We start from the raw sequence: 14,515 nt of genomic DNA on the forward strand, positions 1-14,515 counted from the left end.
TCGACTGATCGGCTAAGAGGGAGCAGCCCTAACTATTTGCGCTCCTAAAACATTCACGCATGCTTGAAATCAGCAGAGGATTCAAACAACCCCGGACTCTTTGTACACAGCATATTCAGTCAAATGTTTCTCTACAACTGACACGGCCACCTCTAGCGAAAACAGTTGCAAAATAAGCTTGTACGTTGCCCTCTGTCAGCCTGTCTCTGTCTGCATGTGTTGAGGCTTGTGTTCAGGTTAGGAATGTGAGGCTTGTCTGAACACGGGACCTGAGGTGTGTTTTTACGCCTCAGGCTGCCTCAAAAGGATACTCTGCCCTCTCCTATCTCCTGCCATCCTCCTCCACACCTGCCACCTCCCTCTGTTCTCGCTCTGTCGCTATCTTTATCCCCCCCTCCCTCCCTCCCTACACGCATGTCTGTGTGTGTTCGCATTCAGGTTTTAATACAGCTTCCTCGTGCCATCTTGATCGCAGTAATCTCTCACACACACACCACTGGGAGATTATTTGGCCGGCCGTCAGTGTTGGGAGGAAAACAGATAGCAGAACAAAGAGCGTCTCTGAGACGCTATCTCTTCCTCTCATCTCTGTGTTGTATTTTTTTTATTATCTGCCTCCACTTTTATTGCTTCATCGTGGTTGCCTCGCTGTCATCCGTCCTGCGGTCCCAGCAACCACACTTAACCCTCCGGTCCCAGGAGCAGGTTTACGGAGTTATCTGGATCACAGTCCGTATCCACGATGCTCCACTTCCCGGGATTGCTCCGGCGCCGGCGGAAATTCTGCCGGGGTTGTCCCTCGTTTTCAGCTGGCTGTCCGTTAACCTTCCTCTTTCTTTTGCGTTCGTTAGGATAATTATTTATCAAAGAATGGACAGAAATCACTGGAGTTCTCTTAAAAGTTTGTCTACTTGCAGCAAGTAGGCAAGGCAAGGCACGGCAGCTTTATTTGTATAGCACATTTCAGCAACAGGGCAATTCAAAGTGCTTTACATGAAACATTAAAGAGCAGTTAAAAACAATTAAAAAACAAATTACTACATTAATAGAGTAGAGTCATTAAGTAAGAGTAATTAAGTAGAGTCTGTTTACAGCACTCCAGCATAAGTACAGAAAGTGACTGAAGATTGTTCACAACAGTGTCTTTTTAAAGGAGTTGGGAGTCAAGTTAGTGATTCGGTTCATGCAATCAGTAGCTTTTCTTCTTATCTCTGGTCAGGCTCGGCATCTCCTCCACATGATGCTCTCTGCCCTCAGGGATACATCCTGTGCTCTTTGCAAAGTCACTCAGCTTTCATGATTAACACATGAAAGACAGAGATACTAAAACAGCAGTTTGGATGCAAATAGTTTAACCAAGAATCTGAAGCAAAACCGTTCTAAACATAATTTTTCTAACAGTGTTGTAATTTCTTAACTCCAGACAGCTAGCTAGACTATCGGACTCACTGAACACCTTTAAAAAAAACTGCTCAAAACTCATTTGTTTCAATTGGCCTATCCATAATTTACTTATCTTGTTTGTTTGTTTGTTTGTTTCTTTTGTTTGTAAAGCGTCTTTGAGTTCCATGTAAAGCGCTATATAAAACTTATGTATTATTATTATTATTATTATTATTATTATTATTATTATTATTATTATTATTATCTGTCCAATCTGAGTTTTCTGTTGCGTGGCTGAAACATACACACGTTCCACCAAAATAAGTTCCTTCCAGAGGCTATTTTGCAGAGGCACCGCGGCTCCGTCCGGCGCTTAGCTCCGCCCAAGACGACTGTGATTGGTTTAAAGAAATGCCAAAAAACCAGAACACGTTTTTCTCTCATCCTGGAATGCTGTGTGGACTAGCCAGACCCTCCTCCGCAGCGTTGTGGAGGAAGGTCTGGCAATGCGAGACTAACCGGAACATACCTTTTGCTGAGTAAATCCCAGAATCTCCACAGTACTGGTTTTTAATCTAGCTCACAAATCTATGTTCTATTGCTGGTTTGAGTCTCTGACAGAAGGCTGCTACTCACCAATGATTCTACTCTGACACTGACTACGTTTACATGCTTCTGATGCTCCAACTATATAACTTTTTTAAAATATAACTTCAACTTTGTTTAATTTCCCTCAATCTCTAAGACTGGACCGGCTAAGCAATGGAGCTACCATACCTATGTTATGGATCTTAAATTTTTTTTAACATGATGAAAATTTTTGCCTGGAGGCAGGAGTGAAAATGAGTCATCCTCAACATTTGTTGTGTTCTGGTTTCAGAATGATGAAGACAGTTGGAGAACAAAAAGATACAAAATAGGTTATAAAAAAAAAAGCGAAGGGTCAAAAAAAGACCAAAGTGTCAAAAACGAGGTACACCGTCTCTCTAAGGCAACACAACGGACACTTGTTAAGAAGAGCGGGAGTAAGAAGAGTCAGTGATGTATAAAAGAGGAAAACAGAGAGAAAGAGAGACAGACAGGAAGATAACAAGAAAAGAGAACAAGAGACTTTCCGTACTCTGAGGTGGTTTTAGCCTGTCGGATACACTCAGCGTCTGATGCAACACTGAGAAACCGTGTGTGTGTGTGTGTGTGTGTGTGTGTGTGTGTGTGTGTGTGTGTGTGTGTGTGTGTGTGTGTGTGTGTGTGTGTGTGTGTGTGTGTGTGTGTGTGTGTGTGTGTGTGTGTGTGTGTGTGTGTGTGTGTGTGTGTGTGTTAGGAGGCCATGATATTTCACACTCTGGGTCACTTTCACATGCGAGTTGCTCAGATTCACACACACACACGTTTGTTTCACTGTCTTTGTGGGGACCGTCATTGACATAATGCATTCCCTAGCCCCTTACCCTAACCTTAACCATCACAACTAAATACCTAACCTTAACCCTTACCTTAACCTTAACCTCATAACCTAATTCTATCCCTAATCCTAAAACCAAGTCTTAATTCTCAAACAGCCCTTTAAACTTGTGGGGTCCAGCATTTTGGCCCCACAAGGCTGTGCAGACCCCACAAGTATACTGTATTCCCTGGCTTTTGGACCCCACGAATATAGTAAAACAAGCCATCACACACACACACACACACACACACACACACACACACACACACACACACACACACACACACACACATACACATACACACACTGTCATCACTTTGCCTCTTCCCTACCCCCCATCTGTATTTGTTGCCCTCACTAAACAACCTGCCAGGCCTGTTGCTAGGTTACCACGAGGAGATGGTGTGTGTGTGTGTGTGTGTGTGTGTGTGTGTGTGTGTGTGTGTGTGTGTGTGTGTGTGTGTGTGTGTGTGTGTGTGTGTGTGTGTGTGTGTGTGTGTGTGTGTGTGTGTGTGTGTGTGTGTGTGTGATGAGAGATGGGGTGGTGGGCTGGTGGTGGTGAGAAGGATACATTTCCACTTTCTCGCTTTAGAAGCTGTGATGCTGACTTTAGTCTGGAGGAGAAGTTAGACTCGCTGTTTCATCACAGTTTCATCCTGCAGCGCTGTGGATCCCAACATAGGGGTCTGGACCCTTCCAAGGGGCCGCGAGATGAAACAAAGGGAATGCAAGTTAGGGAAGAAGAGAGTTGCTTTTATCATGGGTGTTTATATCGTTTTAGAGCCCATAAAAATAACTCAAATTAACCATTCACTGCTGTGAGGGCCTTTTTTATTATAATTGCTTAAAATCAGATGAAAAAACACGTTTACATGCACACAATATTCAGTTTTTTGCTCTTATTCCGCACAAGTATATATTCTCACTGAGCTGTTGACACGGCTAAATAAAGTGAATATTTGACTAATATTCCTGTTTACATGCAGCCGTGCAAAATAGGATTTTTTGTAAGTGTTCCAGCGGTGGCGGACTTGTTTGAGCGTGTGAACACAGCCTCCCTCTTTCATTCCTTCAACCACCCTTCTTGAAAAGGTCGACAAACTGTTGGCTGGTTGGTTTGCGTTCAGCAACCATAGCAACGCACAGAGCTGACTGTGAGCTGTAAACTGTCACAAACTGCTGTTAAAACCCCTGATTGAGACGCAAATTCCATATGCACCGCATAGATCCATACATGTCCAAAGAATGCTTCTAGAAGCTGAATAATACCGGCATATCGCAACATGTCTTAATCAGAAAATGCTATATTCAGACAAAGGCCTTATTTTGAATATCCAAACAGAATATGCTGTTTACCGGACGTTTATCACGTTCAGAATATTGTCATATTCTGAATAATAGTGGAATATTAAAGTGCATGTAAACGTAATCGGTAACACACTTACACATAACACATGAACGCACACACCTGGTTCTACACAGACATAAACACACACAGATGTTGACAGTTCCATGCCCAGACTGACAGGATAAAATCTGGGTGGGGAAAGTGAAAGAGCAGCATTTGTCCCTCCCTCATTACCACCACTGCCCTTGAGCAAGGCCCTTAACCTTCAACCACTCCAGTGGCAGATCAGACTGTGGTTGTACTGGGCAGCTCCCAGCAGATCAGACTGTGGTTGTACTGGGCAGCTCCCAGCAGATCAGACTGTGGTTGTACTGGGCAGCTCCCAGCAGATCAGACTGTGGTTGTACTGGGCAGCTCCCAGCAGATCAGACTGTGGTTGTACTGGGCAGCTCCCAGCAGATCAGACTGTGGTGGTACTGGGCAGCTTCCAGGTATGAATGTGGACCTGTGTGAATGTGATCAGGGCGCCGTTACAAATGAGAAGTTGTTCTCTCAGTCGACTTACCTGGATAAATAAAAGTTAAATAAAAATAAATAAATAGCTCCTCAGAGATCCCTCCTCCATCCTCGCTCCTCGGGGCAGCAATAACAGCTTTGAGACGGCCTTTCACGAAGGAAGGACGGAAAGACTGCCGGTTCAAGCCGAGGAGCGAGGAGATCTCCAATAAGAGAGCTGGCATTTACCCATCACCTCACACACCTGTCCCCTTCAGCTTCAACTACAGCAGCCGGCTAAAATAAAGCTTTTATTTCACAAAACTTGAATTAGTTATGATTAAAGTCACCTGGCAGTCTTTCAGATATTAGCTTTTTTTATATATATATTAAAGTGCAAAATATATTATGACTGACATGTACGCACACTTTTTCTTAAATCTTATCATCTAAGCATCTTTCTTATTCTGTTCTTTTCTTCTGTGTCGTTCAGGGTCGCCATGTCAAAACAGGCCAACTTGCTGCCATTAAGGTCATGGACGTCACAGGAGTAAGTAGCACGCACACACACACACACACACACACACACACACACACACACACACACACACACACACACACACACACACACACACACACACACACACACACACACACACACACACACACACACACACACACACACACACACAAGACACACACACACAGAGCCCTTATTAAATCTGTACATGCACACACACACACACACACACACACACACACACACACACACACACACACACACACACACACACACACACACACTCAGACACACACGACACACACACACACACACACACACTCAAGACACACACACAAGGTGTTCTACAACTGTAGAAGACACACACACACACACACACACACACACACACACACACACACACACACACACACACACACACACACACACACACACAGAGCCTTATTAAATCTGTACATGCCCACACACACCTACAGTGCCTGGCTTGAGGACACTTGAGCAGCAGTTTGTCCTCACTACACTCTGCTGGAGGGCTTTATTCTTTAATCTGATTTCCCCTCCAGGATTCTTAATATTTTACATTTCAGTAAACACAGAATTTGTGTATTAGCATCGTGTGTGTGTGTGTGTGTGTGTGTGTGTGTGTGTGTGTGTGTGTGTGTGTGTGTGTGTGTGTGTGTGTGTTGTGTTTGTGTTTTAGGATGAGGAGGAGGAGATTAAAGCAGAGATTAACATGTTAAAGAAGTACAGCCACCACAGGAACATCGCCACCTACTATGGAGCCGTCGTCAAGAAAAACCCTCCAGGGATAGATGATCAGCTGTGGGTACGTACAGTACATCAGTACATGTGTCTGTAAAAGAAGTGTCATTGTAAAAGAAGAACTTAAAGTGCTCATATTATGCTCATTTTCAGGTTCATAATTGTATTTAGAGGTTATATCAGAATAGCTTTACATGGTTTAATTTTCAAAAAACACTATATTTTTGTTGTACTGCACATTGCTGCAGCTCCTCTTTTCACCCTGTGTGTTGAGCTCTCTGTTTTAGCTACAGAGTGAGACATCTCACTTCTGTTCCATCTTTCTTGGGAGTCGCACATGCTCAGTAGCTAGGTAAGGACTACTAGCCAGTCAGAAGCAGAGTATGAGGGCGTGCCCTGAGAGTACCTAGGTAAGGACTACTAGCCAGTCAGAAGCAGAGTATGAGGGCGTGCCCTGACAGTACCTAGGTAAGGACTACTAGCCAGTCAGAAGCAGAGTATGATGGCATGTCCTGACAGTACCTAGGTAAGGACTACTAGCCAGTCAGAAGCAGAGTATGATGGCGTGCCCTGACAGTACCTAGGTAAGGACTACTAGCCAGTCAGAAGCAGAGGATGAGGGCGTGCCCTGACAGTACCTAGGTAAGGACTACTAGCCAGTCAGAAGCAGAGTATGAGGGCGTGCCATGCTAGCAGCTAGGCGAGCATTATAACGTGTGTTGTCTCTGAAGTAAAGGCTGGACTACAATAGAGCTGTTTGGAGCAGTTGGTGAACAGTGTTTTCTGTTGGAGATGGTAAGACCCTTTAGGGGGGACTTTGGGCTTTTTCACTTTGTAAACCTATAACGTGCACAAAAAAGATATATATAACACAATAAAGGAAAGGGAAAAAGCCCAAAAGCATAATATGAGCATTTTAACCCTCAATTTGAGCTCGAACAAACCCCCTTTAAAAATGGCTACTGTTGGTCGTAAAGTATCGATGTCACAATTTCTGTTTTAAATTACTTCCATGGTTCTATACATTTTATAATACCTGAATTTCTACCATCAATGGTGGTTAGGAAGATTTAATCTTTTATATTCATTTAAAGGCGTAGGTTTTTTTTTTTTTTAGAAATATTAGGCGGGGGATCTAGGGGTCCTCCCCCAAGAAATCTATAGTGTCAAACACTTTATTTCCTGCCTTCTGGGGAATTTTTCTGCTCCAATTTGTGCCTTTTCTTCATCCATTTACCAATTTTTTACCCATACTTTAATCATGTATTTTTACTTCTGTTTATGGCAGATTACAAACTTTTGCGGTTGCATACTGTCACCACCTACTTCACCGGAGGCATTGTTGCGTCTATGAGTCACATTTTAGCAGTTAGTTGAAATAAAAGTCCTCTGCTACTTTTGTGTTTTTATTGGGGGACAAATGCACATATTTTAAGTATTGAGGGGGATGTGTCCCCAAAAAAACCAAAAAAAACATGCCTGTATATTCCTTAATAGAAGGGATGTTTGGAGTTATTGTGATTGTTTTAAATAGTTTTTGTCAGTCTTCTTTTGGGAAAAAGGCAAGGAACTTCCATTAAAGGTGCAGTAGGTAAGACTTATAAACTAACTTTCTGTGATATTTGCTGAAACTGACCCTATGTTCCAGTAGAACTACATGAAGCAGGTCATTAAAAAAATCCGGCTCCCCTGGCCCCACCTACAGCCTGTAGTGCGATTTGCAAAAATCCACCGCTCCCCGTTCAGATGCACCAATCAGGGCCAGGAGGGGTGTCTAACTGCGTGTCGATCACTGCATTCATTCTCCCATGTGGGGGGAGGGGCTTAGGAGACCGTTTCGGGCTTTAGCGGAAAGAGGGGAGGGACTGAGAAGTTGTCGATGTTCAAATTATTTGTCCTGGATCTTCGCAATCCTACCTACAGCTCCTTTAACTTCTTTTATGTATTTTGTATGTTTATATTTTGCGTATTAAATGTGTAACTCTATGTTGTCTTGCACATTTCTGCTTTGTCTTGGCCAAGTCATCGCTGCAAATGAGAATATGTTCTCAATCGGCCTACCTGGTTACATAAAGGTTAAATAAAAATAAAATAAATTCCATTGCAGTAAACACAAGGCACCATAATCAATTGATAGTATACCAAAATTACTAGATGTATGTATACTAAAGTGATGTTGTGTGTTGTGTGTGTGTGTGTGTGTGTGTGTGTGTGTGTGTGTGTGTGTGTGTGTGTGTGTGTGTGTGTGTGTGTGTGTGTGTGTGTGTGTGTGTGTGTGTGTGTGTGTGTGTGTGTGTGTGTGTGTAGCTGGTGATGGAGTTCTGCGGCGCCGGTTCGATTACGGATCTGATCAAAAACACCAAAGGGAACACTCTGAAGGAGGAGTGGATCGCCTACGTCTGCAGAGAGATCCTCAGGGTGAGAACAACGACTGTCACCGCTAGATATCAGTGTGTCAGCATGAAAACAAAATGTTTTGTAGGTGTTATCTTAAAAAAAAAGAAACGTTTGGTGGGAAAATAATTGCAAACATGAAGGAACCTAAGAACGTTCCCTGAGGAACACCTTATTTTGGTAAAATAAATGAATGAGTTGTATGCATATATTTTTTCCGTCAAAAAAAATAGAAGTTATCTTAAAAGGTGCACTATGAGTTCCTGCATGGTCACTTCTATCAGTCCCTCCAGAAAAACCTGATTATGCGATCGCATAGTTCAATGCATAATCAGCCAAAGTCTTTTTTTTTTTCTCTTTTTCATCAAACTGCAGTTTTCTGCAATTTCATCGCATAAAATGGCATAAATATCATATAGCATATTCCATCGCATTTTTTAAGAAAACGTGCCGAATAACCAAGGATTTTTGCCCGCAACAATCACAAAAAAGCTCAGCTTTTTTCTGGAAGGACTGTTCTGTTGACATTCCAAGTAAATTTCAAACAAAACAAAGCAAGCTGGCCCCTCCCCCCATGTTTCCGTAACTGTCATGACTAAGGGCGCTGACGCACTAACCCGATAATCGGCCGTTGGACAGTCTGGCGAGGTCAGTGACTCGAGTCTGTTTGGTGTGTCCTGTGCCGTCGTCAGTCCGGGGGTCTGTCGGCGTTCATTTTGGCCGACCTGACATGTTCAGTCGGAGGCAGGGCAGTCGGGACTCACCCGGAAATGGCGAGCGGGATGAGCGTGACTAGAGTCTCTCAAAATCTGAGTAAAATCTTTTAAACTGACCTTTGTCGATCTGAAATGAAGACAGATTCAGCGACTGCACGGCCTATTTCTCTCTTCAAATGTTTTCAGAAACTCGTTTCGGTGAACTATTTTAGTCCAATATGAGATCGTATTCTGAACGAGCCGCCATGACAGTCTGGCTTTGAATTTCCGGAGAAAACAAACCCACGTGACGCGTTCGTCCAATCAGCTGCCGGTTTTCATTTTTTGGGCAACAATACAGATTAGCGCTGCTGCTGTTATGGAGATGTATTACGTCTCGTCTCTTCGGTGTGTTCTGAGGCACTTTTTGGACCAACTCGGGGAGACCGATCAGTCCGACTGGCTGGTTGGTGTGTAACTGCTTTAACTGATTAACTGTCACTAACCCCCACCCCCTCCCCCAACCATCTTGTCGGTGATTGGCTGGAGTGGTTTGTTGTATTTTGGTGCACAGCCTGTGCCTCTTATGTTTGTTTGACCCCTGTGTTGTCTCCTGAGACCGCGCTTTTTCATGGTGTGTTCAGGGGGGCAGGCAGAGGAATACTAAGTAATGGCAACAAAAGTGGTGGCGCGTCCACATGATAGAAGCCTTCTGTGATCACGCACCACCCCCACCCCTCCTCCACGCTGTTGCTTGTAGTCAATGAGGACACTGAGGATTAAAAAAAACATGATGGACTCTTCAGAAGAGGTCATTATCTTCGCCGGACGCCACAGTCTTCTGAACATAGTCATACTGAGAAATCCAGAGAGAGTTGTGTGGAGCTGATTGTCTTAATTAGCTTTGTATCAGCTAATTTGGCAACGGCTTGAATGTAACGGACGTTCATTCATATCAAAAAGTTACGCACTAAAGCTTTAAATTAAATGACAACATTTTTTATAGACTATTTTAATTATTTTATATCCTTCAATTCACATGAGACCTGAATGGGGCATTTTCTTCATCTGGAAAAAGTAGAAGAAATCCAAATCATAAATTCAAGACAGGAAACTCACAGTACAGTCGGACATGTTGACTACAGTCTATGTTCTGCTGATGAAAGAAGGGCGGCGAACCATTTTTTCCCGTCATAGTTCTCTGGTTGTCATAGGAAGTAGTCAGTCAGTCGTTGTCCTTGTCTGTGTGTCCAGGGTCTGACCCACCTCCACCAGCACAAGGTCATCCACAGAGATATCAAGGGCCAGAATGTGCTGCTGACGGAGAACGCAGAGGTTAAACTAGGTGAGAGGAGACACACACACACACACACACACACACACACACACACACACACACACACTGTACATGCAACCAGAAATACTGTTGTATTTATTTCTGTAGTGATCAGAAATGACATTTTTACGAAGGAAAGTAGTGAAATTAGCTTACAATTTAACAATTAAAGCCATTAAATCTGTGTGTGTGTGTGTGTGTGTGTGTGTGTGTGTGTGTGTGTGTGTGTGTGTGTGTGTGTGTGTGTGTGTGTGTGTGTGTGTGTGTGTGTGTGTGTGTGTGTTTGCAGTGGACTTTGGTGTGAGCGCTCAGCTGGATCGTACGGTGGGGCGGAGGAACACGTTCATCGGGACGCCGTACTGGATGGCCCCCGAGGTCATCGCCTGTGACGAGAACCCTGACGCCACATATGACTTCAAGGTAAACCTGGTGTGTGTGTGTGTGTGTGTGTGTGTGTGTCCGCCCACAGTCAGAAGAAAATTGGTCAAAGAACGTTGAAAAAAAAAAACACAAAAACGCAACAAAAAACGTCAGAAAATGTGACAAAAAACGTCAGGAAAAGCGTAGAAAAACCAAAAGTTGCATGGGCGACGGGAAGACAACCCAAGGGTTAAGTAAAGGATCTGAATACTTCTTCCAGCGCTTACTTGCGGTATGGGTATTGAAATGATCTGAGCGATAACGAGCCCCAGTGTCCTCCCAGAGACCCTGAATCCCGCCGTCAGTACCGCATGCAGGATGTGCGGTAATGAGGGCAGGATGGATCCCTGTGGCGAGCCCGGGGAGGCCGAGCGCTGCTCTGTCGACGCCATTAGCTCCGACCCTCTGGGGCTTTATACGTTTCAAGAAAACCCTCCGAGACTCTCAACGTATGGAAGAGATGAAATCATGTACAACAATGAGCAACTTTAAGAGACTATTTGAAATGAATATATTGAATGGATACGAAAAGGACTCGAGGGGGTTAGTATTGTATACTGACTCTATGGTTCCTAGGCTTGTACTAAGTCTACTGTAGTATAGATAGATAGATAGATAGATGTTTTATTGTCATTGCATATCTCTACACAACGAAATTAAGATGACAGCAGTCACTCACTTAGCAGCACAACAATAGAAGGCTAAAAAGTGACACTGTCAGCAACAGTTAATAGATAAATATATAGTATAAAATAAAAGTATTAAAACAATAATAAGAAAACCAGTACATGTACAAACACTAGGGGTGGGGGAAAATATCGATACAGCATAGTATCGCAATACTTTCCGTGGCAATACAGTATCGATACAGAGACGCCAAGTATCGATCTTTTATTATATATGTGTTGGTCAGTTTGTCTGCTTGACAATCTCATTTTGCAGCAATAAAACTGAAGTGAGATGAACAAACTGAGAAGTGTATCTTTTTAGATAAAACAGATGTTGACAAAGTTTTCTTTTGGGGACATAATTTGAAATTGGGAAAAATTTGAAGTTGGAAAAAAGGTAATAAATTGCAAAATATCGCAGAATATTGCAATATCTTTTAAAATCGCAATAATATTGTATCGTGACACAAGTATCGTAATGATATCGTATCGTGAGGCCTCTGGGGATTCCCACCCCTAACAAACACGGTATGGTTCCAGTCCAGATTAGTTTAGTCTTTCAAGCTTTCAGCCTTTGAGCAGCTCATTTATGGCCCTCGATGGATGCAGACTGATCTCATGAAACGGCGCACTGTATGTATGACACGCCAATTCCTGTGCCGTTATCATCCGTGTTTATCAATGTTTATAACCGTTTGCAGGGCTGCTCCCTCTTAGTCGATTAGTCGACTAATCGGTCGTTTTGATCTTAGTCAGCTTAGATTTCTTTCGTCCATTAGTCATGTTTGATGCTTTTTTTTCATGCTGAATGACTTATTTCCAAGAAACGTACGTACGAGCACATCTCTGGTAAACGCAATAATTAAGGGTTGACATTTTACCTAATAGATATCACTGTGAAACTACTTTGATTACTTTAAGGTAGTTATTTGTTGTATTACACGTTTTCTGAAATGTTGTGTTTAAATGGAGGCGTTATCTTATTCAATATATGCATCCTTTTGCTGTGCTCCTTTTGCGTGACTCTTTGTGGAGAAACTCAGATTTACAGATCTGTCGGTTAAATCAAGTAATTGATCAGTCGATACAATTGAATGAGTGTTAGTCGACTAAGAACTTCTTCAATCGAGGACAGCCCTAGCCGTTTGGCCTCCGTTGACTTAGATTGCCTTGCAATTGCGTGCGAAATTGACGGCCGAGCGGCAGTAGTTGGAAGGGGCGAAAATCTGCGTAGGGAGGTTGGTCGGGGTCAAACAACACAGGACCTTCACCCAGGAGGCAAAATTACAAATCCCACTATGGCCACGCCAAGACCCGCCCTATGAAGCAGCCTGATTGGTTGGGGTTAGGCATTTATAATATAATATTTAAATTGAATTATTTTTAATAAATCTACCTAATATATATATATATATATATATATAACTTTTATTCTGCCTTATTTACATTTTAAGAATTTATTGTATTTTTGTCTATTGCTAATATTTATTATTTTTTTTTTATATATATATTTTTATTGAAGGAAGAACATAGTGATGCATCACATACAGAACAGTTTTTACAGTTTTTTCCACTTTCCCACAACCCACCCACTGAACAGAGAAGAAAAAAAAAAAAAGGGGAAAAAGAAAGAACAAAGTTCTTATGTTGCAAACAGTGAGAAAATAATTGACAACATTGTTAGCCAAATGTGTCGGATTACCTCATCCGATCGAATGTATACAGGTCTTTTGATATCAATAATTATTTTTAATTCTTTTTTGTTTGGGGGAAGAGTTGCATTCTTTTCAAAATAAGAAATCATTGGGGTCCATACAGAATAAAAACGTTTGGTGGAACCTCTAAGAAAATATTTAATTTTCTCCAGTTTTAAAAAGCTAATATTTATTATTATTATTATTATTATTATTACGAATTGAATTACTTACCTCAAGATTTTAACATAATGATCCAATCGAGTGGTTAAGGTTAGGGTTAGGGGATTGGTCAGGGGATAGGACCTGTACATGTAAGCGTGGACGCCTGGCCAGTAGTAGTGTGTGAACGCTATTGAAGGGCGGGTCTTGGCGTGGCCATGGTGGGATTCGTAATATCGCACCCAGGGGATCGTGTCACGCGTGTGACTTTTTCTGTCCCGCTTGTCTCGTTTCCTAAACCCAACCCAGTCGTTCTTTTCCTAAACCCAACCGTAGCCTCGAGATAACGCGTAGCCTCGAGATAACACGCCACGGGGCTTTAGGAAAGCGTAGGTTTAAGTCATGATCATCACGTTGTTGGATGGGTTATTATTCGGTTTGATATGGATGGACGGAAACGAAGAAGATAGATGGAAAAGAAAAAAAAAGTGTAAATTAGAGCTGGGAAACATATCGATATTATATCGATATCGTGATATGAGACTAGATATCCTCTTAGATTTTGGATGTCTTTATATCGTGATATGACATAAGTGTCTTTTCCTGGTTTTAAAGGCTGCATTACAGTAAAGTGATGTACTTTTCTGAACTTACCAGACTGTTGTAACTGTTCTATTATTTGCCTTTACCCACTTATTCATTATATCAACATTACTGATGATTATTTATCAAAAATCTCATTGTGTAAATATTTTGTGAAAGCACCAATAGTCAATTACAATATCGTTGCGGTATCGATATCGATATTTGATAAAAAATATCGTGATATTTGATTTTGTCCATATCGCCCAGCTCTAGTGTAAATGTGTGTTTGTGTGTGTATGTGAGTGTAGGTAGGTAGATATACGGTACATGTATGTGTATGTGAGCATGTATAAATAAGTGAAGCATCAAATAGTTTTGTATTTAACTAAAGGATAAAAATAGAAAAAGGGGGTAGGGCCAGAAAAGTTAGTTTTTTGAACTTTTTCCTACTCCTTTTTGAACATTTCAATTTCTTATTTGAATCACTTAGAATCATTTTGGAAAATTGTGCTGAGATGTACATGTCGTTATGTATTTATTATGTATGTGTGTGTGTGTGTGTGTGTGTGTGTGTGTGTGTGTGTGTGTGTGGTGTGTATATATTTTATA

General features: G+C 42.1%; 1 protein-coding gene across 1 annotated transcript in view; it reads left to right on the plus strand.

Moving 5' to 3' along the window:
* Positions 1–3,363: 3,363 nt before the first annotated feature.
* Positions 3,364–14,515, plus strand: part of tnikb (TRAF2 and NCK interacting kinase b) — a 78,643-nt gene continuing 67,491 nt past the window's right edge. Inside the window, 6 exon segments of the mRNA XM_039790951.1 lie at positions 3,364–3,558; positions 5,164–5,220; positions 5,891–6,016; positions 8,260–8,370; positions 10,296–10,386; positions 10,667–10,797. Of these exon segments, the coding sequence (XP_039646885.1) occupies positions 3,364–3,558; positions 5,164–5,220; positions 5,891–6,016; positions 8,260–8,370; positions 10,296–10,386; positions 10,667–10,797 (711 nt within the window).

Source organism: Perca fluviatilis, chromosome 22 (genome assembly GCF_010015445.1).
Source record: "Perca fluviatilis chromosome 22, GENO_Pfluv_1.0, whole genome shotgun sequence".
Lineage (NCBI taxonomy): Eukaryota > Metazoa > Chordata > Actinopteri > Perciformes > Percidae > Perca > Perca fluviatilis.